Source organism: Lipophrys pholis (assembly GCF_963383615.2).
Source record: "Lipophrys pholis genome assembly, chromosome: 12".
NCBI lineage: Eukaryota > Metazoa > Chordata > Actinopteri > Blenniiformes > Blenniidae > Lipophrys > Lipophrys pholis.
In genome coordinates this window covers 29,085,357-29,113,044 of record NC_137641.1, presented here as the reverse complement: position 1 = coordinate 29,113,044, position 27,688 = coordinate 29,085,357, and the positions used below count along the sequence as shown (strand labels likewise).

The 27,688-nt window shown below is 47.8% G+C and overlaps 1 protein-coding gene across 1 annotated transcript; it reads left to right on the top strand.

The window, feature by feature from the left end:
- The first annotated feature begins 654 nt into the window (after positions 1 to 654).
- Positions 655 to 27,688, top strand: notch1a (notch receptor 1a). Its single transcript, XM_080476950.1, has 34 exons — positions 655 to 952; positions 2,080 to 2,161; positions 8,319 to 8,581; positions 9,489 to 9,827; positions 11,192 to 11,314; positions 11,412 to 11,645; positions 11,732 to 11,887; positions 11,980 to 12,165; positions 12,855 to 12,968; positions 13,489 to 13,602; positions 13,682 to 13,915; positions 14,153 to 14,263; positions 16,053 to 16,245; positions 16,330 to 16,475; positions 16,576 to 16,689; positions 17,708 to 17,827; positions 17,918 to 18,070; positions 18,170 to 18,398; positions 19,149 to 19,350; positions 19,466 to 19,619; positions 19,726 to 19,910; positions 20,056 to 20,188; positions 20,297 to 20,554; positions 20,652 to 20,764; positions 20,850 to 21,421; positions 21,516 to 21,956; positions 22,074 to 22,219; positions 22,296 to 22,509; positions 22,599 to 22,683; positions 22,773 to 22,935; positions 23,029 to 23,327; positions 23,410 to 23,557; positions 23,672 to 23,769; positions 25,107 to 27,688. Exons 1-34 carry the CDS (start codon positions 895 to 897, stop codon positions 26,379 to 26,381), a joined length of 7,455 nt encoding a protein of 2,484 aa, XP_080333076.1. The 5' UTR covers positions 655 to 894; the 3' UTR covers positions 26,382 to 27,688.

The window sequence follows — 27,688 nt, the reverse complement described above, 5'->3', positions numbered from 1 at the left end:
TGCTTTATGTTTTTTTTCAAGTAGTAATCATTTAGTTTTGTGAAAAATGGCTCGGTGCCACGACAAAGTACAACGTAAAAAGTTCCTATTAAAGTTTATTATAACACTATTTTACACTCTCTGACCCATGAGCCTGTGTGTGTGTGTGTGTGTGTGTGTGTGTGTGTGTGTGTGTGTGTGTGTGTGTGTGTGTGTGTGTGTGTGTGTGTGTGTGTGTGTGTGTATGTGGCCCCTGAACTAAAGTGTGTTTGACAGCCCGGCCATAACGAGCATTAAGAGTCAGTCTCCACACAAACAAATGAATTAGAAAGGTTCACTGAATATTTGTTGAAGCAACGTGTTTATCTCAAATATGATTATTTTCGAGCGAAAAAGTCTATTAAGATTGATCCTATTTCTTTATCAAAATGTGCAAAATAATGAAATTGAACGACTGGAGTTTCTGTGTTTCTTCTCATTTTAAATGATTTTATTCCCTTATTGATTTGGTGTGGTGAGGAGGAGGTGAGTGTATATTTGCCTGTGAGCACGAGGAGAGGGAGGAAGCTGCAGTTTGGAGGAGGAGGAGGAGGAGGGGAGGAGGGAGGAGGGAGGAGGGAGGAGGAGGAGGCGCAGCAGCAGTGGGAGGAACTTGTAGCGTTGCCTCTAGATTTCATTGAGAACTCGGGAGGCACCAAGTTAACATCTATGAATTGAATCCTGCTGGAAACCTGTTCCCTTCACCTCCTTCTGTTGGATTTACTTCTTTTTTTTTCTTCCCCTCAAAGAAAAAAAAAAAGAAGAAGAGCAGAAGCCGTTTGGGGATATTTATTTCAAACATCTGGAGTACCAACGTGCGGATCTATGCGAACCCAACGTGGGAGTCAGCCGCATTTGTGAAGTTGAAGAGGAGGAATGTATCGTTTCTTTGTGAAACTAATATTTCTGATTCCGGCAATCGTCATCTCACAAGGTAAAGTATCTGGAGGAGTTTAGTTTCTTTCTTTGGAGAAGCTCTGTGCAGACTCAACGGGAAACTTCGGAGAATTCAATGAAAAACACAGCGGATTTATTTCTTTATTTGGTCGCTTCATTTTAAACATCTCTGTCGTGATACGTGGTGTGTTGCGAGGTGGATGCATGTTTCTGATTGATGAGAAGGTGGTTTGGTTTTGGGGGCGTTTTTATTACTCGTGGGAAATAAATCCACAAAGTGTTGGAGCCACGAAGACGCAGCGCAAACTGATGGGAGTCCCAAGATTTAGGATTAAAATACGTTAAGAATAAAAAGAAATTACTTCGTGTGCACGGATATTAAAAAAAAAACCTGTTTGTCACTTTTGTTTGTGAAAGTTTTTATGGTTGTATGAAAGATTATTTACTTTATTTTGTATAATTCACCTGTTGACTCAAGTTTTTTTTTAAACAACTAAAGTTGTAAATGTTCTTATTCTAATGGCGGTTCTGGATTGTTCTGGGTGTTTTAGGCAACACTCGAGATAATGGGAGTCGGTGCGTGTGTTTGGGGGGGGGGGGGGGGGGGGGGGGGCAAAGGGACGCCAAGGGGGTGAGGTGGTGGGGGGTGGAGGGGCTGGAAGGAGGGGGGGAGGGAGGACACCTTTTGTCTGGATGTGTGGGAGAGTGTAGTGGTGGGGGGGTTGCTGTTATTCCCGTCTGCCGGTAAACAATGCCCGAGGAGAGTGTTTTATGGCTCGTGCTGGACTCTGATTTCTTTTGTTCCGCATCTGAGCCCCGCAGCTGCCGCAAGCCGCTGCTGCTGCTGCGGCGTGCGTGCGTGCGTGCGCTCTTTTACGCACCACGCAACACGCGCTCCTGCCTCACCGGTGTCCGTAATCCACCAACCCCCAACCCCCCCTTACAAATCTATCCCCCATAGGGCACTTGTGTAACAAATCAATTATAAAGAAAATGTGTGCATTAAAATTAAACTTTTTTAACTAATAAGTCTGTATTAAAAAAAGATGAATACTTTCCCCACTTAAACCAACTTAATCCAGATTAATCCCAGCAGCTGGTTCAGACGATTTCACTTTTGATTTCATATTTGATTTAATGTTTTTTTTTTTTTGTTATTCCCAGGCCTGAAATGCTCTCTGCCCACTGAGTCCTGCCTGAATGGAGGAAGATGTGAAGCAACCTCGAATGGAAATGGAGAATGCAAGTAAGTAAAACTCTGCATATTGATGCAGCAGATGTTGCTCTAACAGGCCAAAGCAGTAGAGTCACATTTTGTACTTTTGTGTGTGTGTGTCTGTTCGTGTAGTTGTGTAGTTTTCATGTGTGAGGGTAATTTTGGTACTTGAGAGTACTTTTTTTTTTTTTTTTGGGTTTGGAAGAAAAGGGGCCACATATTCCCCCTTTTCATTCCAGCCTTTGAGTGGCCCTGTGCCCAGCAACCGGAGGCCCTCGAGTTGTTCTTCTGGGCCGGTGCGCTCCTGTAGCCCTCCAGGAACCACACAAGCTCCGTGAGCACATTCCCCCCCACGAAAAAGAAAGAAAAAAGACTTTAAAGAAGTGAAGAAATTAAAAAGAGGAGAGAGTAGATCCAGTTGGAGAGGTGAGAGAGGGATAGCTGGACAAAAGCCCATCACTCCAGTCCGCCCCCTCGTCGTCATCATCATCATCATCATCATCATCATCAGCAGCAGCAGCATCAGCAGCAGCAGCAGCAGCAGCAGCAGCAGCAGCAGTGCTTTTAATGAATGCAGGACCCCTTCCCTGGCGAAGTGAGAGGACGCGTCCAGTCCTAAATCTTGTTTTTCTGCTCTTTCATGGGCGACAGCTGGGGCTCGCCCGCCGCCCGTCACCCATTGTCTTGCAGTCAGAATAATGCTGTGTGACTAATCTGAGTAGGGCTTCCCATCATGCCACAGCCACCCCAAACACACACCAAACCCCTGCCACCCACCCCCCGCCCCCCGAAAAGGCCCTCTCCTCCTTCAGTCTGAATGGATGCACCCTCTCCCACCGACCCCCAGCCCCCTTCCTCCGTCCGGCCTGCGTGTGATCTCCATTTTAAAGCCAGATGGCTGTGAGATGTAATTGGATTGGATGTCGAGAGAGTGAGATTAACTGGAATAAAGTACAGAAATTTGAAGGCAAACAAGTGGGGAGCAGAATAGAGCGGCAGATTGCAGGCCTGTTTGTTTGGACGGTGGATTGATGATAATAGATTACAGGATGAGACACATGATCTGGGAACATATTCCTGTTAGCTGACTTTCGAAACTGCTTAATTTGATCTCGCCCCCCCAAAAAAAAGAAAAAGATGTGAGATGTGAGGTGAAAGTTGGCATTGTGATTTCCAGTTGTGTCTGCCCCCCCCCCCCCCCCCCCCTTAAAGAAACTCAGAGGTGGCCTGGTTTACCCTCAGGGCATGTGGTCATGGCAGGCGCTCCTCTGCTCTGTGGGGACACACAAAAGGGGGGGCGAGCTATTGAAGAGCCTCTGCTCGGAGCCCACCAATTCACTAATCTGCACACTCCACACACACACACACACACACACACACACACACATGCAGGGCGGCCGCACGTGTGCACATACTGGCACGCAGAAACTCCCGGCACCCCTCCGCCCCCACAAAGCTGCTTTTGTGGTCTCCATCTCTGCTCGTTCCAATTAAAAAAAAAAAAAACGAAGAGGATAAGCGCATCACTTCTCTCTTCCTGGTTGCTCTCTTTGCTCATTAATCATTCATCCCTGCCAAAGCCGGGGCAGACATCAGTCGTGGGGCGACGCTGGGAAGTTCTGGGGTCAGAGTGTCGCGTCGGTTACCGGAATGGTGCATTTAAAAATTTTTTTTATTATTTTTTTGTGTTTTTTTCACTTTGACTTCATAAAAAGACTCCGACTCTTAACTGCAAGCAGCAGATTCATGCAGATCATGAGATGTTTAGCCGGCAGGTCAAAGGTTTCGAATAGCCTTTAAACACACACACACACGCAGCGCGTAAACATACGGTGACACAGATTCGAGTAGTAAGACAGATTTAAATCCTCAGTTCCCACGAGTGTGAGAGTGAAATCACATGTTGCCACAGAGAAACAAGGTTAGGCTCGGTGTAAACCGTGGTAATCACCCTGTTTGTTTGGATTGTGTTCGAGACCAACTGGTGTCCTCGCAAGAGAGGGGAGGATGTTCCCCCTCGGACTTCCTGCCTGTAAAAATAGCTTCTCTCACTTTAAAAATCTTTAAAAGACATTGGGCATCCCTGGCCCGGTGGTTCCTCTTGGCTCAGCTCTTCCCTTTGATCTCACTTAAAAGCAGATCTATTGCGTCAGTAGAGGATTGAGAAATATCAAACCGGCTTTCAGCTCGTGGTTTCCTGTTGACACTGCTTCAGGTGAGCCGAGTGGCTTTCCACCTTATAACCAGGTTAAAATGTTGCAGAAAGAAAAACAAAGATCCGATTGGAAGTTGTTTTTTTGATTTGATGACACCTACATTTTTTTTTTCCTTGTGAACTTGTGAATTGTTGAAATGAGCAGTTTTGCGATCTCTTCAAATCTAGATGGGAGTAGAAGTCGTTGGTCTGATCGAAAGCTTTTGTTTGCACAGCTTGAGTTGGACGGTTCATTTTGAGATCAGGTGATACGCACAACTGGTGTGAGGCTCGTGGAAACCACGGCAAGCAGCTCGGAGCGGCGGGTTGTGATCCAGTGAAGTAAGAGAGGTTATGTGAAGGTCTGGGGCTTCCTGTTTCCCATGGCACCCGGAGTTGTCTTGTTATGCAGGCAGACTCAAGAAGCATGCAAAAAAAATAGGAAAAAATGCGTGAGTCAAATTTAGTTTCTATTTGCGAGACGAGGGGCACAGAGAGGTCGGGAGGTTGTTGCCCTCCTCCCCTCGCCGTGCTCGACTGACCGACCGACTGACCGACCGACTGACCGACTGACTGACCGACTGACCGACTGACTGACCGACCGACTGACTTGTCCACTTGGCTTTTCTGAACCAGACTCAGAGGTGACTGTTAATTATAAACTCTCAAAAACATCTCGAGTGTCCCCCCCCCCCACCCCCACCACCTCCACATGTTTGAAATGCTGCAGGATGTGCGCGCCCCCCGGGAATAGACGTGAAAGTAGAGCGATCGGTGCACTCGGACCTTTCTGACCTTGCACAGAGCTGTCTGGTATTGCGCATCGATGATAAAATGTCTCGCCCATAAAGGACCGTCTCGGGCGAAGCCTCGTGGCCGCTAAGAAGACGTTACACTCTCCCTCAAGGAATGCCGCTCTTCATTTGTCCTCCTATAGGATTACCAGGCAGGTCCCTGTGAAGGCTCGGCCTCATGCGGGCTTTAAGCGAATCAGGAGCATACAGTGCATGACGGGGTTAAGTGTGCCTGCTGGTGTTGGGCTTTTATTGGGGTTTACGGCCGCCACACCCCCTGGATGGACCCATTCCCTAGATGCCAAGCCTCCCCCCTCCACCCTCTCTCCTCTCTAAAGTGGATGATATGTTCAGTTTTCTTTACTATGCATTTAAATCTCGTTAGAAGCTCTTATGAGGTTACTGTAAAGAAAAACCCCTCCATACATACACATACTTTCCCGAGGCCTCCAGAGTATCTGGGGATCCTCAGAAGAGGGCTAATCAAACATTTCGCTGTCAAAGCAGACAGATAAGAGCGTATTTTCTTCTGAAGTGAGTGCTGAAACTTCACATCTACCAGAACAAGCTGTCAAACTTGTGAAACGCCACCTCTTCTATTCGTGTCCTGGTCCCTGCTGAGATATCAACTAATAAGGATCGACGGTGAGCTGAGCCTTTTGGTTGATTCTCCTGTTGGGTCAGATGTTTTTATTACGAATTATATCTATAACCACTTAATGAATCAGCCACCGGCAGAGCGAAGTCCATGAAACACACACACACACACACACACACACACACACACACACACACACACACACACACCCACACACACACACACACACACACACACACACACACACAGAGTTGTGTTATGACCCTGCTGTTTGTTAACGGGTGTTTTGAGCATCAAGGCGAGTTAACTGACGTAATTCAAGCAGGTGCTTAGTTTTCTAGTCCCACTAACTGACTCCCATAAATAAATCTTCCCTCCGAGTTGTGAATTGAGACGTTAAATAACTCCAATCAGAGAAAACGACCTTATTGAACGACCGAAAATGTGTGTTGCTTTATTAAAAAAAAGTTATCAAAAATAAGTACATCATAATAATCAAAACACGAGCAGCACATTATTCTTGATTTTTAAACTCATTTTTTCTCATCATTACGGCTTTAAAGCTTCCACTTCCACAACGTCCCTCATCTGATCTATTTAAGCCACATTGTTCTGTTCCTGGTCTCGGTAACAGATGCGGACCCCCGGGGTCAGATCCCGGCTAATGATCGCACGGCCACGATCAACCAGCAAAACGACGGACGAAAATAAAAAAAGCAGAAACAAATAGCGCAAGTGAGCGAGAGAGAAATGATGATATTAACCATGTCCGTCACGCCACTCTTTGTCATTTCACGAAATAAAACTTCCACAGCGGTGGCATTTCCAGGCTGGGCTGTTTGTTTGTGGAGAGGATAAAGTCACCCCCCCCCCCCCCCAAAAAAAAAAAGAGTGACAGATGGTAGATCAGGCCCGGTGGGGTGAGAGCGGAGGGGGGAAGAGAAGGCAAAGAGGCCATCCCACAGTCACAAACGTGTTCGGGGGTCAGAGGTCGGGGAAGCATCTGCTCTGGCCTGAGGGGACATTGCATCGCCGGGAGAGACCTGTTGCCGTGGTGTGTGCGCCGCTTGTGGGTGGATCTTTATCTCCGACTGTTTCTGACTTCAGGACAAAGAGGATCCATTACAGTCAGTGAGCACAGGGTGACACACTTACACCGGCTCACACACACACACACACACACACACACACACACACACACACACACACACACACACCGCGTTAATAACAAGGCGAATCCATTATTCCAAATGTTTTTCACCGTAACACAAAGCAAGGAGACTTCAAAAGACGACTGAGATGCTTTTACAGTCTCCCACCAATTCACAAGAGTCTGGTGTCCCTGTGTGGGCGCATGAGGCTGTTAAAAAAAAAGAAAAACTCCCCGAATACTCTCACCTCACTAAAGTCAACAATGGAGGTTTTCAGCAGCCCCCTGCGACATAAGGGAACGCTGTAAAAAAGCAAACTGCTGGGAGCTATAAAAAGTCCCCGCGGGAGGAGGAGAAAAGAAGGATGAGCTGTGAAGCCTGAATGGAGACAGAAAAAGAAGGATCAAAATAGAGGAAATAAAAGAAGGAAACAGGTAAGGAAGAGAGGAATTAAGAGTGAGTTTTGAGGCGGGAGTTGGGGGGGGGGGGGGGGGGGGTGGGGTTGACGAGGAGACAGAAGTTGCAACAGCTGACTTCACATGGGTTCTTTATGTCCCCAGAGGGGAGGTTGGCTTGTCAGCACCCCCATCTGAGAAAGGGGACAGAGGGGTAGGGAGAGGGGGAGGAGTAAGGAGGAGGAGGAGGAGGAGAAAGGGGGAGGAGCCCTGTCCAACAGCTGCCTTCATTAACATGCACACCTGCTCCCTGTGGAGATACTCGGAGGCCAACAGATGCCCTCCCTCGCACTGGAACACTCAAACACCACCGGTGTGCACAACTACACACCGTCACACAAGCCCCGATTCAAACATAAACACTTTTTTTTTTTTTTTGCCGACTTTAAATGCTTCTTTAACGTGACAGACGAGTTTACACCTACGGAGAGCGTGCAAAAAAAAAAAAAATGCCTTAAAAGCAGTTTGTAAATCGACGGCACTTCCTGCTGAAATGTTGCAGGCTCATGCTCGTCAAACTTCTAACTTAAGCGTTTGATGATTCAGTCGGTCGGAAGGTATGCGACTGTTGCAGTGGCGGTCCTTGGTCCTCGGCGGCGGGAGGGGAAGCGGGGCTTAAAGGGCCTGAAAGCGGCGCTCCCGTACGGGGGACGTCCATGGGCGGCGCGGCCGCCTTGATCTCAGCGCTCATCCAGGATGAGTGTGGACAGCGCGGGGGCCGAAGGTAGATGGGAACGGGCCGTTTCGGCCAGACTGTTTCGTGGCATCTGTTGTCCCGGCAGAATGTGTTTTCAAGGTTCTGAGGGAGTCTAATCCGGGGAGACACACTAGAACAACACGCCGTCCCTGTCCCGCCGCAGTAGGCGGGAAACTTTCAGGTCCCCCTTCCACTCCCCCCCCCCCCTCCTATTATCCTTTGTTTAGATAATTGTTCCCATGTTTTTTTGTTGTTGTTCTAAACTTGGCTGCTCACCACGGTTGCCGTCCGTTCCCAGGTGCCCCGGCGACTACGTGGGCAACCGCTGCCAGTACCCGAGCCCGTGCAGCCCCTCGCCCTGCCGCAACGGCGGCGAGTGTCGCGCCGTCTCCCACGGAAACACCTTCGACTTCCGCTGCATGTGCCGCCTGGGTTTCACCGACCGGCTGTGCCTGACCCCCACCAACCACGCCTGCATGAGCTCCCCCTGTCGAAACGGCGGGACGTGCGATCTGATCACGCTCTCCTCCTACCGATGCCACTGCCCGCCCGGGTGGTCAGGTACGACAACGGAACACCCAGATCCGTCGAAGATATTCACGCAAGAGTAAAAGTTATTGGGAAAAAGAATGATTGAGTCCCTTCCCCTCCCCATCAGGTATTGGGAAATCTTTAGATGTAATCTTTTTCTTACAATACATCCCTGTATATGCCCCATATGTGCAATAGTTAGAGAATAAATAATTTAATTGTGAAACAACATATAGAATGCCTTCAAGTGCAATTATTGAGCCACGACTTTGGAATTTTTATGCATTTGTAGGAAATAAAACTTTGCTTTTTTCAATTTAATCTGCTTTCACACCACAGATTGAAAAAAAAAAAGAATGTTTTCCATTGTTGTACGTAATTTTAAAAGTTTGAAATTCAACAAATGAATTAGTTTTTGGCCTTAAACAGCATTTGTACCTTCTTGTGGATTGTCAGAATTTGCCACCACGAAAACATGAAATGTTATTTTTTTTTTTTGTTGTTGTTGTGGTGGCAAGGTGGTCAAACATGAGGCCGGTGGACCAAAGCCAGCTCTCCAGACGCTCCGATCGGCCTCACCTTTTCATTAAAATGGGATTTTTGTTGAGATTGCCATCGTTTCTTGGGTTTTTCTCTGTTAAAAGCACCGAGAAATGACTGTTGTATTTGGTGATATATAAATAAAGTTGAATTGAATTGAATTTTTAATACTAATTGTTCAGATTTGGCAAAACTATAGTTTTTGTTTTTTCAAAAGCAAAAAACTCAAAAAAAAGTGTAAATTTAAATCTTATTATGCTTCTATTTCACCCGTCCGGGTCACTCAAGATTAAATTGAGCTGGATGTGGCCTCTGATCTAAAATGAGTTTCTGAACTCTGCATTAAATGTAATTAAAGTTTTGGTTTTTATTCACTTTAACCGTCTCCTCTTTACAGGAAAATCCTGCCACGTCGCCAACCCCTGTGCTTCCAACCCCTGTGCCAACGGCGGCCAGTGCTCGGCCTTCGACTCCGCCTACATCTGCACCTGCCCGCCCGCCTTCCAGGGCCACACCTGCAAGCAGGACGTGAACGAGTGCGCCCAGATCCCCTCGCCCTGCCTGAATGGCGGCGCGTGCGTGAACGAGGTGGGCTCGTACCACTGCCGCTGCCCTCAGGAGTACACCGGCCCGCGCTGCGACGCCCTCTACATGCCCTGCAGCCCGTCGCCGTGTCAGAACGGAGGCACCTGCGTCCAGAAAGGGGAGACCACCTACGACTGCAGCTGCCTCCTCGGTAAAAATCAGTTTGACAAATAACTGAACCGTCCAGCAAAAAGGAATCGGCTGAAGCCTGCGGCTTATTTTACCCTTCGACCCTGTAGCATCAAAGGATTACTCCAAACAAAGATCCATAATCAAATACAAAACTAAATGACCTTGAACCTTGAATTAAAGGGTTAGAATCAGTTCCTCATTAAGTCCATTCCATAACTTCACTCCCCAAACTGACTCACATCAATATTTAACATTTGTTCCTACTTTACAGGTTTCAAACATTAACACTCCCCTTGAATTATAAATTGCCTTTCTTTAAAAAAAAAAACATTTTTGAATACCATCTGGAATGCTCTTATTCATTGTAATGTTTTTAAATAGACAATATATAATATCCAGAAATTTTAATGTGGGTGATTGTATGAAAATCTATTTATGATCCTAATCGCTCTTTTCTGCAATTTGATTGTTAAATTAAATCAGTTTCACGCATAAATTAGTAGAGTCGTGGCAGTTAACTGTTTCTTTTTCTTTTTTTTTGTCTGTTGACATATGGAGTTGCATACGCTTAGTGGCAATCACACACACTTTTGTTTTCCTATTACATCAGTTGACCCCAAAAAAGTCTGTTGTTGTAGTAGTGGAATCTGATTGGGTGGAGTGAGTAATCTAGTTACCCCCCCCCCCCCCCCCCCCCCCCCCCCCACCCCTTCTCTCTGCCAGCCTCCACTGGCAGGATGCAGTCAAACAGACGTTTCCTTCTGATAATCAGCGAAGAGCCCAAGACACACACACACACACACACACGCACACACACACACACACACACACACACATAGATATACACAATCTGTTCATGAGGTCACACACTCACAAAAAATACCTTTTGTCTTTTTCTGATAAACACAGCCAGTGTGTCTGCCGCTATGTTGTTTATGCAGTCAAGAGTGGAGAATTCTTTCTTTATTTTTTTATCATAAATGTGTATTTGAAGCTCGTGTCCGGCACTCAGCAGATTCTTTCAATGAGGAGATAACCGAGGGCGCGTGTGTGCTTGTGTGCTAAAGTTTAATTCACGCTGCGAGTCTCCCGCCGCTTCCTGCGCTGGAATGCGTTTAGATAGCGAAGCGTCACGAGCACCTGCAGAGCGCCGGGCTGATTGTTCATCAAACCACCGAGGCCGTAAAACACCAACTCGGGCCTTTGATGTCGGAGTCGGACACAAGCGGCACCGTCATCATTAAAACAATCTGTCACGGGGATGTGGAGAGCTTATCTGGTTTTGAGGCGATAAAAAGAGGAAAGAATACGTCTGATGATTAACTGAATTCTTTTTTTCTCTCTCTCTTGCGTCACTTCACTCTTCCGGCCTCGTCCTCTCAGGATTCACGGGCCAACACTGCGAGCACAACATCGACGACTGTCCGGGCCACAGCTGCCAGAATGGCGGCGTGTGCGTGGACGGGGTGAACACCTACAACTGTCAGTGCCCGCCCCATTACACAGGTGACCGCTCGCTTATTGATCCGACGCCTCCTGGGATTCTGCGTGTAGTTTTCTAGAGCGCGCTGACGTTCCACCCCTTCTCCAAAAACGCCCGCAGGTCAGTACTGCACGGAAAACGTGGACGAGTGCGAGCTGATGCCCAACGCGTGTCAGAACGGAGGCACCTGCCACGACACGCACGGCAGCTACCACTGCGTCTGCGTCAACGGCTGGACGGGCGACGACTGCAGCGAGAACATCGACGACTGCGCCAGCGCCGCCTGCTACCACGGCGCCACCTGCCACGACCGCGTGGCCTCCTTCTTCTGCGAGTGTCCTCACGGCCGCACAGGTACGACCCCACTCCCCCTTCCCTCTCCGCCCAGATGAATCAAGGTTCCCGATGAAGACACGTTAATATCTGTGTGACGTTGGCAGGCTTGCTGTGCCACCTCGACGACGCCTGCATCAGCAACCCGTGCCAAAAGGGCTCCAACTGCGACACCAATCCAGTCAATGGGAAAGCCATCTGCACGTGTCCGCCAGGCTACGCTGGATCAGCCTGCAACCTGGACATAGACGAGTGCTCTCTCGGTGCGTGGGCCGGTTTGTTCGTTTTTTGACGTTGAAGGTTCGTTCTTTAAACCGCGGTTAGATTAAAGCTCATGTCATCACAACTCACTCAGGTGCCAACCCCTGCGAGCATGGAGGCCGCTGCCTCAACACCAAAGGCTCCTTCCAGTGCAAGTGTCTCCAGGGATACGAGGGGCCTCGCTGCGAGATGGACGTCAACGAGTGCATGTCCAATCCCTGCCATAACGACGCCACCTGCCTGGACCAGATCGGAGGCTTCCACTGCATCTGCATGCCAGGTACCGCGGAATGCACACGTCTGTGTACATAGAAATCATTTTCTTCCAGCAGGATTTGATGATTTTATTTTATTTTTTGACTTAAATTAAAACAGCATGGGCCGCTGTTAAAAGCCGTGCTCTCTTTTTTCCTCATTCTCCTTCTTCTTTCACTCGTCATCTTGTCTAGATTTTGCCGCCTCGTATTTAACAACCACTTGAAAATGAATCTACACGAGTTGACCAGCGTTGCCAGATATTGCGTTTATCCCCCAATTATAGCGTGTTCTTTATTATACATATAATATTCTTACAGATATATCATGATTCCTACAGGCTGATATTTGGGCTGGTTTTTAGTGAGGTGTGTTTGGGTTTTACGTTGTTTGGGCTGGAAACAGTGAGTCCCATCTGGCAACCCTGGTTGCTGACCGGCGTGCCGTGTGTCAGTAACGTGCTGCTCGGCGTGACTTCACGTCGTCTTCTGCACTCTGGGGCCCGAAAACATCCGGTCCGATCACGTTCACACGACAGGTCTCGTTTGAAATGGTGACAGGTTTGTACTCCCAAATACAAAAAGGGAAAGAGTAGGAGCCTGTGTGCGACTTTAACCTGAAACCAAAATAAAATCAAGTTTTCTATAGTCATCAACTCCCAGAGTAACTCGGGGAAAGTCATTTGACCACGGCCTGTTTTGTCTCCCGCCGCAGGGTATGAGGGGGTGTTCTGTCACATCAACACGGACGAGTGCGCCAGCCAGCCGTGCCTCAACAACGGCAAGTGCGTCGACAAGATCAACTCCTTCCACTGCGAGTGTCCGAAAGGTGAGAGAAGATCTGCGGTGCCGCACCACAAAAACAAGGGAGGAACTGGAGTGAAAGAAAATCAGTTCTGGGATTGTTTGGGCCACATTTAACCCCCTTTCTGCAGTCAGACAATGGAGGCAGCAAGGAGGCTGTGAAAGAGTGGATCATTAACGTGTCCTGTCAATGAGTGCGGCACACACGGTTCACGGGCCGAATGTAAATGATTTACGTCTTCTAATAGCTTCACTGAAGGCCGATGAGGCATTTGCATATTTGGCGGGCATGGGAATTTGTGTTAGAGCTTCGCGCCCAAAACATTTGGGGGGCTCGGATTGGTTTATAGCCGGAGAGCCGGAGGCCATTGTGTTGCTGTTTGAAAGAAAGATTTCACTGCACAGTAAGAGCCGAGAGAGGAGGGGCGGTGGGAGTGTTGGTGCTGAATTCCTTCTAGGGACTTTTATCTTCTCTGTGTTCACAAGTGGCATTGATGGGAAATATTGAAGTGATGCATTTCTAAATATAAATGTTGGCTTTACAGGTTTTTCTGGGAGTCTGTGCCAGGTGGACATAGACGAATGTGCCAGCACCCCCTGCAAGAATGGAGCTAAATGCACCGACGGACCCAACAAGTATACCTGTGAATGTGCTGAAGGTACGCCGACCCTCCGCCTCCAGCTGCCTTCCCTCGTTTCCCGATCGCTGCGGCTGCTGATTGTACGTTTCTCTGGTAGGTTACACTGGGCAGCACTGTGAGACCGACATCAACGAGTGCTACTCGGACCCCTGCCACTATGGCACCTGTAAGGACGGCCTGGCGTCCTTCACCTGCTACTGCCGCCCGGGCTACACCGGCCGCCTGTGTGAGACCAACATCAACGAGTGTCTGAGCCAGCCCTGTAAGAACGGCGGCACCTGCCAGGACAGGGAGAACACGTACATCTGCTCCTGCCCCAAAGGCACCGCAGGTCAGTTAATCCTTTTAGATAGCAATGTGTTCACTCCTCCCCCTAGTGGTCGCTCGGGGTCTGCAACCTTGAGCACCGAAAGATGCTGTTTTTGCAGTTTTTCCACCAAATAAAAAGTTTGTTGCCTCTAGACATATAAATTCTCTACAGGGGGCGCTGAAGAGCCACACCAGACTTACTTATTGGAATGCGTCGTCCTATGAAATATCAAATATGAATTTGATTTTCCATCTCCAGGTTTCAATTGCGAGGTGAACCTGGACGACTGCAAGAGCAAGCCCTGCGACTACGGACGGTGCATCGACAAAATCAACGGCTACGAGTGCGCGTGTGAGCCCGGTTACACAGGTGAGCGGCGAGCGGGTGGAGTTTACAGGTGCAGGGCGGGGTGGGGGTGTTGGTCCCCGGAGCTTTGGGGAGGGACAGGTAGGACAGGTGGCTGGCGGGTCGACTCCCGCGAGACAATGGTGTCAGATTGCTTGTGTGTGAAGGGGGGGGGGGGGGGGGGGGGGGGTAGAAAAGAAACACAGCCCCCAACCTGATACACACACACATATATACACAAAGCACTAACTTTGTTTTCCATTTGTAAAGACTGTGACGCTGAGCCTTGGAAAGGCTCTGTAAGATGATACTTTAAAAAAAAAGAAAGGAAAAGAGAGCAGGTTTTAATCACATATCTCATGTTTATCAGTGTGTAACTCCACTGACAAACTGACGACTCTCAAGATGGAGGTGTTTTCCTTTCAGTGGCTTTAGTCGCTACTTGATCACCTGCGAAGCGATTTAAATAAAAACACAATTGACTGAGTTCTTATCTCAACGAGTGAACAAGCTTCTGGCTCCTCCCTCCATTCCAGACCCAACACCGAGCCGGTTCTGACCGGTAGCGGCTCAAAAGAGGGCAGAGGAGGGAGGGATGTGTGTGTGTGTGTGCGTGTGTGTGTGTGTGTGTGTAGGCTGCTGTGTACCCCCCCCCCCCTCCTCATCTTCCCCTCCATCTTTTTGTGCTGATGGGGTGAGTGTGGAGGGCACGGCAGGACTGGAGACCCGGAGTGACAGAGGACTATTGTAACTGAAGATCAGGCAGTTGGGCCCCTCCCCTCCTGATTGATGAAGAGTGGAGGAGGAGGAGAAGGAGGGCGATGGGGGGGGGTTAATTGTTACCCGGCCGTGTGTGAAATGGGTCTGGCCTTCTGTCCCCGTAAACAGCCCTGGGTGAGGCCGGTTCTCCCTGGGATGGGGGGGGGGGTTGGTGTGTGTGTGTGTGTGTGTGTGTGTGTGTGTGTGTGTGTGTGTGTGTGTGTGTGTGTGTGTGTGTGAATAGGGAGAGGGTTCCCCCCTCCGTGCAACATCTCCCTCTCATATCCAGCTGAAACTCTCCTGCCTTAACACCCCCCCTCCCCCCACCCGCCCCCACCTCCATTCAATCAATGCTGGGGGAGTAAAAGGGCCCCCAGGGGCCACCAGGCCAGGCACACATTGACGCTTGCTTACAGCTTCTGCTGGTTGAACGTTCACAGACTTGTTATCTGGCTTTTGTTCGAACTGAGCAGCTTATAAAGGGTTAAAAATACCACAGCAGAGTGTGTGTGTGTGTGTGTGTGTGTGTGTGTGTGTATAGTGGCAGCTGTTTGGAGCTCCGATTCTTATCAATTGTACATTTTGGCACAGATTGTTGTTTGCAGTCATGTTTTAAATGCTGATTTTTATCTTTCAGGAATCGTGAATAGTTTAACGATATTGTGTTTAAAGTTTTTTCAAGCTAAATAGCTGACACAAAAAACACATGTATTGAAAAAGTGTTGAAATGGGCTGCGATTTCTACACCACAGCTTCAACTCAGGTTTTCAGTGAAAACTAATAAAACTAATTAAAATGTCTTTATTTAGACTTGCTTTGAGAACATGTTTGGCTAAAATAAGACATAATATAAAAGTTGGACTGACAAAAGAAATAATCTCAAGTGAAACAGATAACACTGATATTCTATTAAACTTTTCTTCATTTGGCTTTCAAGTGTATTTTAATCAGTTTCTTTCGTCTGTATTACTTCAGCAACAAAGCTCATCGGCATTTCTACAATTCCCATTTTCGTTGGCTGATTTCTCCGTCTAATTCCTTCATTCCTTCGCAGGATCAATGTGCAACATCAACATCGACGACTGCGCCATCAATCCCTGCCACAACGGAGGAACGTGTGTTGACGGGATCAACAGCTTCACCTGTCTGTGCCCGGAGGGCTACAACGACGCCACCTGCCTGTCGCAGGTGGACGAGTGCAGCAGCAACCCCTGCATCCACGGCCGGTGCCAGGACCTCGTCAACGGGTGAGCGGACGGGATTCAAGTGGATCTCAGGATCTGATCATAAGCGCGAAGCTCAACTTTTAGTTTTGTCGCGTCCCTCCGAAGGTACAAGTGCACCTGCGACTCCGGCTGGAGCGGTCAGAACTGCGACATCAACAACAACGAGTGTGAATCCAACCCGTGCATGAACGGCGGAACCTGCAGGGACATGACCAGCGGATACCACTGCACCTGCAGGGCGGGCTTCACCGGTCAGTCACATCAGGCCATGCCGTGTGGCCACGTTTTGAGTGCGGCTGACCTCCTGGTTCTCTGTCTGACCGAGGCGTGTTCTCTAATCTGCCTCTGCAGGGCCCAACTGCCAGACCAACATCAACGAGTGCGCCTCCAATCCGTGCCTCAACCAGGGCACCTGCATCGACGACGTGGCCGGATACAAGTGCAACTGCATGTTGCCTTACACGGGTACGGCATGTAATCCATCACTGCGGTCATAACACCATTACCCGTTTCTCTCCGCGTCTCAGATGTTTGCTCAGGTTTTGAAAAGACGCTCTCCACTATGCTATCTTACCGCATCCTGTGTTGTTTTACAAAACATCCCCCAGCCTGTTTTTGGAATCTCTGCTCTGGAAAAGATCTGTGTATCCAACACACACATGTTGCCTGTGTGTGCGCGTGTGTGTGTGTGTGTGTTTTGGAAAAAGCAGACATCAGTGGCTATTATAACCCGGAGAACTAGACAGTGCTCCGAGCACTATTCCCGTTTCCTGGCTGGGATCTCACACAATAGCAGGAAACAGGAAGGCCCTTCCTGTTTGATTCCGTTGTCATGGAAACGGATGAGGAAGTGGACTAGAAACTGGGATTTAAAAAAATTATAATTTCACTTAGACGGTGTACTTAATTGAAGCTACGTATATGGAAGATGCTGATTTTATGGACGTTGATTTAAAAATGTGATAGTTGGATGGGACTTTTTTTTTTTGTTGCAAACTTTGTTTATTTTTAATTTTTAAACAATATACAATCACACATATGAACGGAATTGAGTTACTGGTTAGGATAATAATAAGTAAACAATAAAGGATAAATAATTGCCTGATAGATACCACCACATATATTTATATATATATATATATATTAAACCACTAAATGTAGAAATCATCTCACAGCCAGACAATATTAGATTGTACATCTACCATCATTGCAGCAGCCATGCTTTGTGTCACACAGTAAAAGTATTCCAAACAGTTGCTCAGTTATAAGTTGCAAGCGATCCATTCTATTTATAATAACCTCTAGGAATGGACCCCAGGTTTTCAAAAATCTGGTAGCGGTGCCTCGTAAAGGCAGTCTAATTTATTTTTAATTTGAGAAAATACCATACATCCTTTATCCAGTGAAGGGGGGTACTTTGGAGTTGCCAACAGAATCCAGTATTTGAGGTGCAATTTAAAATCTTGGTCTTTCTGCTTACTAGGTGACAACTGTGAGACCCTGCTGGCTCCCTGCAGCCCCAGACCCTGCAAGAACGGTGGGATATGTAAAGAGTCTGAAGACTACCAGAGCTTCTCCTGCATCTGTCCCGAAGGATGGCAAGGTACGCCAACCACCTCTCCGCTTGTCTGCCAAATCACTTCCATCCACTCCAAAAGGTGACACGTTTTTTTCCCTTTAACCATCCTCCAAGGCCAAACGTGTGAAGTCGATATAAACGAGTGTGTGAAGAGCCCGTGCCGCAACGCTGCCGTCTGCCACAACACCATGGGCGGCTACCAGTGCAAGTGCCAGCCGGGCTACTCCGGTCAGAAGTGCGAAACCGACGTCGATGACTGCAAACCGAGTAAGACAGACGTGCGACGCGTGTCAAGCTCTTTGACCGATAACAATTATTATTATAATTTTTTTGTTCAATCTGACCTGCTGGTGTCTGTGGTTTCAGATCCCTGCAGCAATGGTGGCCTGTGCCGCGACGGCATCAACAGTTTCACCTGCACCTGTCTGCCCGGGTTTCGCGGTGGCAGATGTGAGCAGGACATCAACGAGTGTGAGAGCAACCCTTGTAGGAACGGAGCCAACTGCACCGACTGTGTCAACAGCTACACCTGCACCTGCCCTCCGGGGTTCAATGGCATCAACTGTGAGATCAACACCAACGACTGCACCGACAGGTATTCCACCACGCCAATAAAAAAAAATCATTAAACTGAGAATGTGGGTTTGATATCAATTCAAAAGAAGTTGTTTTTCTCTCGTGTAATTGCCGGAAGAAAAAAACGATTTCCTGACCACGCCCAGATATTCTCTCGGAAAATTTTGATTCAAGTCATAGAATAAAAGACGACTTGTGAATATACAGTAATTTTGGCTATTATTCAACAGTTCTCAAAACAATTAAATACTTACACTAGTTACACGAGTATTAAGATTAACAGTGGTGTCAGACACATTTTAGTTGATGCATCACATATGGCCTAATTTCACCTCCTCTGGGCCGGACCAGTGAAATAGTGCCATAATAACCTTTAAATTTAAACTTTTGAAGGTTTTCTCTGGTGAGACGAAGAAAAAACGTGATGAAAGTGATGATATTTTTGTAAAAACCAAACAATTACTTCCCACAAAATCTCACATGAAGCCAATTTTAATGGCTCCTTCTGGTGCAAAACAGTGAAATCTTTTTTAAAAACTGCTGCATTATGCTTGTTTTTACAAACTCACCTTGCAGGATTGCTTTGAGACTATTGCTAGTTTGCTTGTAGTGATCTGTGTGTCTCACTGTTGTGTACTACTATTAAGAAATGTGTTTCTGATTGCCATACTCTGCTACTGATAGACTTTATTCTACTGGCACTTTATTCTTCTGACAGACTTTATTCTACTTCTATACTTCTATTGTAACATTCTTGTTTTTCCTCCAGCTCTTGCTTCAACGGCGGCACCTGCGTGGATGGAATCAACTCCTTCACCTGCCTTTGTCTGCCCGGGTTCACCGGCAGCTACTGCCAGTACGACATCAACGAGTGCGACTCCAAGCCGTGCCTCAACGGAGGCACTTGTCTCGACAGTTATGGAACGTACAAGTGCACCTGCCCTCACGGCTACACGGGAGTCAACTGCCAGGTGGGGTGATTTAGTGTTTTTTGCCCAGAGTGGCCATACGGGGTTTAGTGTTAATGCTCTTCAGTAGAAAGTCTATTGAGACATTTTACTAATTGTTTTTTTTTTACTTTGTTAGAATCTTGTGCGCTGGTGTGACTCTTCCCCGTGCAAGAATGGAGGTTCATGCTGGCAGCAAGGGGCGTCTTATACTTGCCAGTGCCAGACCGGATGGACGGGCCTGTATTGTGACGTTCCGAGTGTCTCCTGTGAGGTTGCAGCCAAACAGCAAGGTACAAAAAAAAAAATAATAAATAAAGATTTATTCTACAGTGATTTCCTGAATCTCAGGATGTGATTTGTACATTGTCGAACTTCTTTCTCTTTCTCTCACTCCAGGCGTTGAAGTGGCTCACTTGTGCAGGAATTCAGGACAGTGTCTGGATGCTGGAAACACACATTACTGCCGCTGCCAGGCCGGCTATACCGGGAGTTACTGCCAGGAGCAGGTGGACGAGTGTTCGCCCAACCCCTGCCAGAATGGCGCCTCCTGTACGGATTACCTTGGGGGCTACAGTTGTGAGGTAGGCGGATATCAAACTGTCGGAGTTGAAGAAATCACATTGCTTGGATATGATTGAAAATATCATTAAAAGATTGAAAGGGGGAATATTATTAGAAAAATTACTACAAATCCAATAATGATATGGATTTTTTTACCTTCATCAGTGTCTCCCTGGTTACCACGGTGTGAACTGCTCCAAAGAGATCAACGAATGTCAGTCCCAGCCCTGCCAGAACGGAGGGACGTGCATCGACCTCATCAACACGTACAAATGCTCCTGTCCGCGAGGAACACAAGGTGTCCGCCGTCACATTCCGAGCATATCTGCACTCATACACTTACGAAAGCCACGTTTGATCAAAAAAGGAAGACGTCGTATTAACGCAAGGTTCCTGTCTCCTCCAGGCGTCCACTGCGAGATCAACCTGGACGACTGCAACCCCTCCAGCGACCCGCTCACCAACGAACCCAAGTGCTTCAACGACGGCAAGTGTGTGGACCGCGTCGGAGGCTACCAGTGCGTGTGCCCGCCGGGCTACGTGGGCGAGCGCTGCGAGGGCGACGTCAACGAGTGTCTCTCGGACCCCTGCGACCCCAGAGGGTCCTACAACTGCATCCAGCTCACCAACAGCTACCGCTGTGAATGCCGGACTGGATACACAGGTACCGATGTGCAGCCGGCAGGCACGAGGCCGCAAAGAGCCTGAACGTTTGAAACGTCTGAAAGTTTCTCACATCCGTCCGTCTTCTCGATGTGCAGGTCAGCGCTGTGACAAAGTGTTTGACGGCTGCAAAGGGAGACCCTGCAGGAACGGAGGGACGTGCGCGGTTGCCAGTAACACGCCTCATGGTTTCATATGCAAATGTCCACCGGTGAGTAACGTCCGTAACGTCTACCACGTCAGCAGACTGTTAAAGAGCACAATAATCATGGACTGTGTGATGTCTGTTCCTTCAGGGCTTCACTGGCTCCTCCTGCGAGTACGACTCTCGCTCCTGTGGGAATCTGAATTGCAGGAACGGCGGTACGTGCGTGTCCGGCCACCTCGGCCCGCGCTGCCTGTGTCACTCGACCTTCACCGGGCCCGAGTGCCAAACGCCGACCGACAGCCTCTGCATCTCCAACCCTTGCTACAACGGCGGCACATGCCAGATCACCCCCGACGCACCGTTCTTCCACTGCAGCTGCCCCAGCAATTTCAACGGCCTGCTGTGCCACATACTGGACTACTCTTTTGTCGGCGGGCTGGGCCGGGATATCACCCCTCCTCCGGAAGTGGAGGTGAGCTGCGAGATTCCTCAGTGTGACGAGTGGGCAGGGAACCACATCTGCGACTCCCTGTGCAACAACCACGCCTGCGGGTGGGACGGGGGAGACTGCTCGCTCAACTTCGACGACCCGTGGCAAAACTGCTCAGCGGCCCTGCAGTGCTGGCGGTACTTCAATGACGGGAAGTGTGATGGCCAGTGTAACAGCCCCGGGTGTCTTTACGACGGCTTTGATTGCCAAGGACAGGAAGGACAATGCAAGTGAGTTATAAACGAAGAAAGACACTATGTCATTCAGCTTGATTTTGTGTTTCTACGTCAAGAGTTTTGACCCAATCTCTTAATCTTTTTCCAGCCCTCTCTATGACCAGTATTGTAAAGACCACTACGCAGACGGCCACTGTGACCAGGGCTGCAATAATGCCGAATGTGAATGGGATGGCCTGGACTGTGCCAACAACATGCCAGAGAAACTTGCCGACGGACATTTAGTCCTGGTTGTTCACATCCCGCCAGAAGTGCTCAAGAATCGCTCGTCATCCTTCCTCAGAGAGCTCAGCAGTGTTCTCCACACCAACGTGGTCTTTCGCCGCGACGCCAAAGGAGAGCCCATGATCTTCCCTTACTATGGCAACGAACAAGACCTGGTCAAACACAATGTGCTGAAGCGGTCTGCAGACGGCTGGCCCGAGTGGGCCTCGGTGCCCTCCAGTGTTTTGGATCAAGTGAAAGAGACCGTTTCCTCAATGGTTACCTCGAGGAAACGTCGAGAACTGGATCCTCTACAAGTCAAAGGGTATGCGTCACAATCGAAGGGCAGATTTGTCGGAGAACATACCTTGTCACATTTCGAATCAAAATAGCTTGTTTAGGATGAAAGTACACATCATTGAGGGTTTATTTCTTTCTGCAGCTCTGTGGTGTACCTGGAGATTGACAACCGTCAGTGCTACCAGCAGTCTACCGAATGCTTCCAGAGTGCTACAGATGTGGCTGCCTTCCTTGGAGCACTGGCCACCAGTGGGAATCTTAACGTCCCCTACATTGAAGCCGTCACAAGTACGTCACTCACAACGATCCGTTTATTATCAATCTTTCACATACAACTGATATCTGACCGTTTCCTTTGCTCCAGGTGTGAGACCGAGGCCCAACAGCTCAGGGCTCTACCCCATGTATGTGGTCTTCTTGGGACTTGCAGCGCTCGGATTTGTCTGCCTGGGGGTTCTGGTGTCCCGTAAGCGGCGGCGCGAACATGGCCAGCTTTGGTTCCCTGAGGGATTCAAAGTGTCAGAGCCCAGCAAAAAGAAACGCAGGGAGCCGCTGGGGGAGGATTCGGTCGGACTCCAGTGAGTAGAATAGAGAGAGATATTGAGGAAGCTATGAGGTCAGTGTACTTATATTTATATAGGTGGTCTAATCTTTCTCCTTTCGACAGGCCAATGAAAAACTCTGATATAAATCTCATGGATGATAATCAGAACGAATGGGGTGATGATGATCCCGACTGCAGACGCTTCAAGGTAAGATGAAGAGTTTCAGAAGTCTGCTTTCGCTTTAAGAATTTAAATAAACTTTTTTTCATAAACTTTGACCTTTATTTGTCTTTCAGTTCGAGGAGCAGGTCATGCTAGATCTGGGCGATCGCACTGACCACAGGAAATGGACGCAGCAGCACCTGGACGCAGCTGACCTGCGTATCGCATCGATCGCGCCGACGCCCCCTCAGGGAGAGATCGAGAACGACTGCATGGACGTCAACGTCAGAGGACCAGGTTCGAGAGTGCTTTCATCGAATTCTGTAATCATAAAAACCGCGAGACGTAAAGAAAAAAAACTCACGATAATCTTCTGCGTTTCTTTTCCAGATGGTTTCACCCCCCTGATGATCGCCTCCTGCAGCGGCGGGGGATTGGAGACCGGCAACAGCGAAGAGGAAGAGGATCCGTCCGCGGAAATCATCTCCGATTTCATTTACCAAGGTGCCAACCTCCATAACCAGACCGACCGCACGGGCGAGACGGCCCTCCACCTGGCCGCCCGCTACGCACGCTCGGACGCCGCAAAGCGCCTGCTGGAGTCCAGCGCCGACGCCAACGTTCAGGACAATATGGGCCGCACGCCTCTGCACGGGGCCGTGGCCGCGGACGCACAGGGGGTGTTCCAGGTAAAGTCTTCCTCCGGAAACAATGTTATTGTTAAATCAACACGCCTCCAGCATTTGACGAAAAACGTGTGTGTTCCTACAGATTTTAATTCGTAACCGCGCCACGGATCTAGACGCCCGCATGCACGATGGAACGACGCCATTGATCCTGGCCGCCCGGTTGGCTGTGGAGGGGATGGTTGAAGAGCTTATCAACTGCCACGCTGATGCCAATGCCACTGATGACTCTGGTAGATCATGTTTTATCTGTTTATAAACTGCATGCATACACAAAGAGGAATGGTTGTGCTTGAGGCAAATTAAACCTTATCACTCCTTTCATTATATTTTTTTTCTTTCTGCAGGCAAATCTGCTCTTCACTGGGCAGCGGCTGTGAACAACGTGGAGGCCGCCATGGTGCTGCTGAAAAATGGTGCCAATAAAGACATGCAAGACAACAAGGTGTGTAAATTTATGTTACTGCCATACAGTAGAAGGTACGGAAGAGTTTTAGGGCCACTTTAAGAAAAAAAAAATTCGGAGGCTACAAAAAAAAACAACTTTCGTGGCCCCAGAAAAAGTCGAAAATCAAAGTCGAGATTTTTTTTTTCACGGTGGAAAAAAAAGTCCGTCCAACCGCCTGATGTGCTTCCTCAAAATGCACATCAGGCGGTTTAATGAAGTGATGAAAAGATGCTTCAGGACAGAATGTAGCTCATAAACACGGTACAGTTATCGTCAGTATCAGGACCAGAAGAGACGGAGCAGCCTGCTGCGTTTTTCCGTCGCAGACGTTCGTCGAGTACGAAGGACAAAGGCTCGGATCCCGGGCTGCTTATTTAAATGTTCTTATTAATCAAGGGAATTCTGTGTAAAATCACATGTCCATAAGCAGTAAGCAACCCGATATAGTCAGAATTAAGTGATTTAATGTGAATTCACATCTACGGGCAAATGATGAGGGATGGATAGACGTCTCTCCGTGAAAAAGAAAAATCTCGACTTTGATTTTCGACTTTTTCTGGGGCCATGAAAGTTTTTTGTTTTTTTTTAGCCTCCGAATTTATTTTTTTTCTTCAGTGGCCCTAAAACTCTTCCGTAAGAAGGGCTCAGCAGGTCTTCGCAAGTGTTAAATTTAGGTTATTGACATGTAGTGTTTCTTAAAAACAGCCATAATGCAACAACTGCACTAGAAGATTTTTTGGACATTTCACTGTATTTGGCACCAGAATATTTCATTAAAATTGACTATGTTGAGACTGTAGTCATTTGTGGTCATAATTGTTGTGGGTTTTGCAAAAAAATATAGACATTTTCGTTAAGTATACTTGGCACCACAAAGAAGAAAACCTTTAAAGTTTGAATTTAAAGGTTATTATGGGACTATTTTACTGGTCCGACCCTCTCAAGATGAAATCGGGCTCTAAAATGTGTTTGACCCCCCCCCTTCCCCGGGATAACTTCTGTCAATTCCAGACTCTTAAGCTACTACTTTTTTCCCAGGCTTTGAAAACTGCCGCTTAAACAATGACGCAGTTAATTTATGGATTTTTTTCAGCTCAATAAGCTTCATGCCACCAACTTTTCCTTTTTATTATTTTAAGATTTGCTGGGTGCGGCTTTATATTCAGAAATTACAGTATCTGAACATGTAGTGAAGCAAAGGTGAAATTTGAGGAGGATTTTTAAATTATTATTTTTAAGCTCTGATCTTACAGTGTAATACACTTGATGATATATTTAGCTCGATGACACTGTGTAATATAATAATGTTTTGTTTCGTGTTCACTTCTTTATAGGAGGAGACGCCACTCTTCCTCGCAGCACGCGAAGGCAGCTTTGAGACGGCTAAAGTCCTCCTGGAGCACTTTGCCAACCGTGAGATCACCGACCATCTCGACCAGCTGCCCAGAGACATCGCCCAGGAGCGTATGCACCACGACATCGTGCGTCTCCTTGATGAGTACAACGTGGTCAGGAGTCCGGGGCTGCATAGCACGCCCATCAGCGCCTCCAGCCTCTCCCCGCCGCTCTGCTCGCCTAACGACTACCTGGGCAACCTCAAGCCCAACCTCTCCGTCAAGAAAGTCCGTAAACTCAGCGCCGGCGGAAAGGGAGGCAAGGACGGGGGCAAAGATTCTCGTCTGAAGAAGAAGAAGTCACTGGACGGGAAGGGTAACCTGCTGGACACCTCGGCGGTCCTCTCTCCTGTTGATTCGCTCGAGTCGCCTCACGGATATCTGTCTGACGTGGCGTCCCCTCCCATGCCGTCGCCCTTCCAGCAGTCCCCACCCATGTCTCTGAATCACTTACAAGGAAACGGAGACTCGCACATGGGCCAGATGAGTATGGCTAAAGACTTGGGTTGCATGTCTTTCGATCCAAATGCACCCCGGCTGTCCCACCTGCCTGTGTCCAGCCCGAGCGGTCAGGGCAACGGGTCCATAGGTGGCAGTAGAGGGGGCCAGTGTGACTGGGTGTCCAGGATGCACCCGGGCGTGGGTCAGCAGGGAAGCTTTAACCAGGCGCCAGCCATTGCCCACAACATCATGGGAGCTCTGCACAGCGTCAGCACTGCCACTCTATCCCAGATCATGGGCTACCAGAATCTGCAAACCAGCCACATGGGCTCGTCCGCGCACATGATGCAGCAGGCGCACGCGCGGCAGCTCCAACACCAGAACTCCACCTCCACCTCGGCGGCCGGCCAGTCGCTCGGCCAGGGCTTCCCGGGCGTGGAGCTGAGCGGCTCCGACATGCAGCAGCAGCAGCAGAACAACGCCTCCGGCCGCTCCATGCCCATCCACACCGTGATGCCGCAGGAGACGCAGATCCTGGGCACCCAGTTCCTCACCCCTCCCTCCCAGCACAGCTACTCCGGCCCCATGGACAACACACCCAATCACCAGCTGCAGGTGCCCGACCACCCGTTTCTGACCCCGTCCCCCGGCTCCCCTGACCAGTGGTCCAGCTCCTCCCCACATTCCAACATGTCCGACTGGTCGGAGGGCATCTCCAGCCCGCCCACGAGTATCCACTCGCAGATGAACCTAATCCCAGATCAGTTCAAGTGAAGACTCGTGAAATGGACTGAACCTTTCAGCGGAATCACAGTAAAGTTTATACGAAGTTCACACTGAGGGAGAGAGTGACAAACCTGTCTCAAGACTTAAGACACTCATTTGTTTTTATCCGTTTTGTTTTAATACTAATGACCAGAATGGTTTTTTAGGAATTTTGTATTTATTTATGTGCTTTTTTTTTTTTTTTTTTTTTTTTTTGACCAGAAGATTAAAGAAGATGCTTTTATATTTATGCTTTTTATTTTGTTTTATGTATTGAAAGGTTAGAAACCATTGACGAGGAGTATTTATCAGAAAACGAGACTCCTACATGTGTACACTGGCTATTTATTTGTGTTTTGTGTTAAATATTCACTGGATTTATTTGAATCTTTTGGCGCGTCGAGTCTTCACAAATGTTTTATTTTTTGGGTTTGTGCATCGCTTTATGTTTGTACAGACTTTTGTTTTCAAACTTTATAGATTACTTTAAGATTTCAGTATTAATTATTTCTATTTTAATCTGCTTTGTCTTTTTAAATGACACAGGTTTTGTTACTGAACTATATTTCACTAAGTCTTATCACTGAGTCTGTTAGACGTTGATCAAATATATATAAATTAAGTATCACCTTGTCTCTTAACGAAATGATTTAAGACAGTAATTTAGCAAAAGTAGCTGAAATATTATGTACTTTTGGAGATTTTGGACCTTAAAGCACAGGACAAAAAGAGACGCTTTTCAAAATGAGTAGAAAAGTATCTGGTAAAATCTGAGCCTATTTATATTGAATTATATTCTGCGTGCGCTGAGTAATTGATTTGTGATTGCTTATGATGAAAGGACGGCTTCTTCGTCTCATATTGTATCTCAAATCAATGATTATGGTTACCATGTTTAACCTTTCAAGTGTTAAATTGCAGACCTCTTGTAGAACTTTAAAATGTTACATTTGCCACAAGTTAAAATAGTGCCAGTGTGATTTTATGTTTTTCTCACGAAAAGCAATGTATTTGTCAGATTTCTTGTGTAAAAAAAATAAACTAAAAAAAATGTCTTCAAGGTGGAAAACGTTGTTTGTGAAAGAACAGAAATGGGACCTTTGTGTGTTTATCGATATCGCCTCCACTTTGTAACGGAGTGTGGTTTGAAGGTGTCTGAATGTCATGTTTTATAAACTAATCCAGAGGTAAAGATGTTTTTTTTAAAGAAAGTCAAAAATCAATGTTCCTGCAAAGTTGTAGTTTGCAACAAAAAATGTTCTCTGATTAAAATGTTTTGTAAAAATTTGTCTTAATTCAATAAAAGCTACCGATGA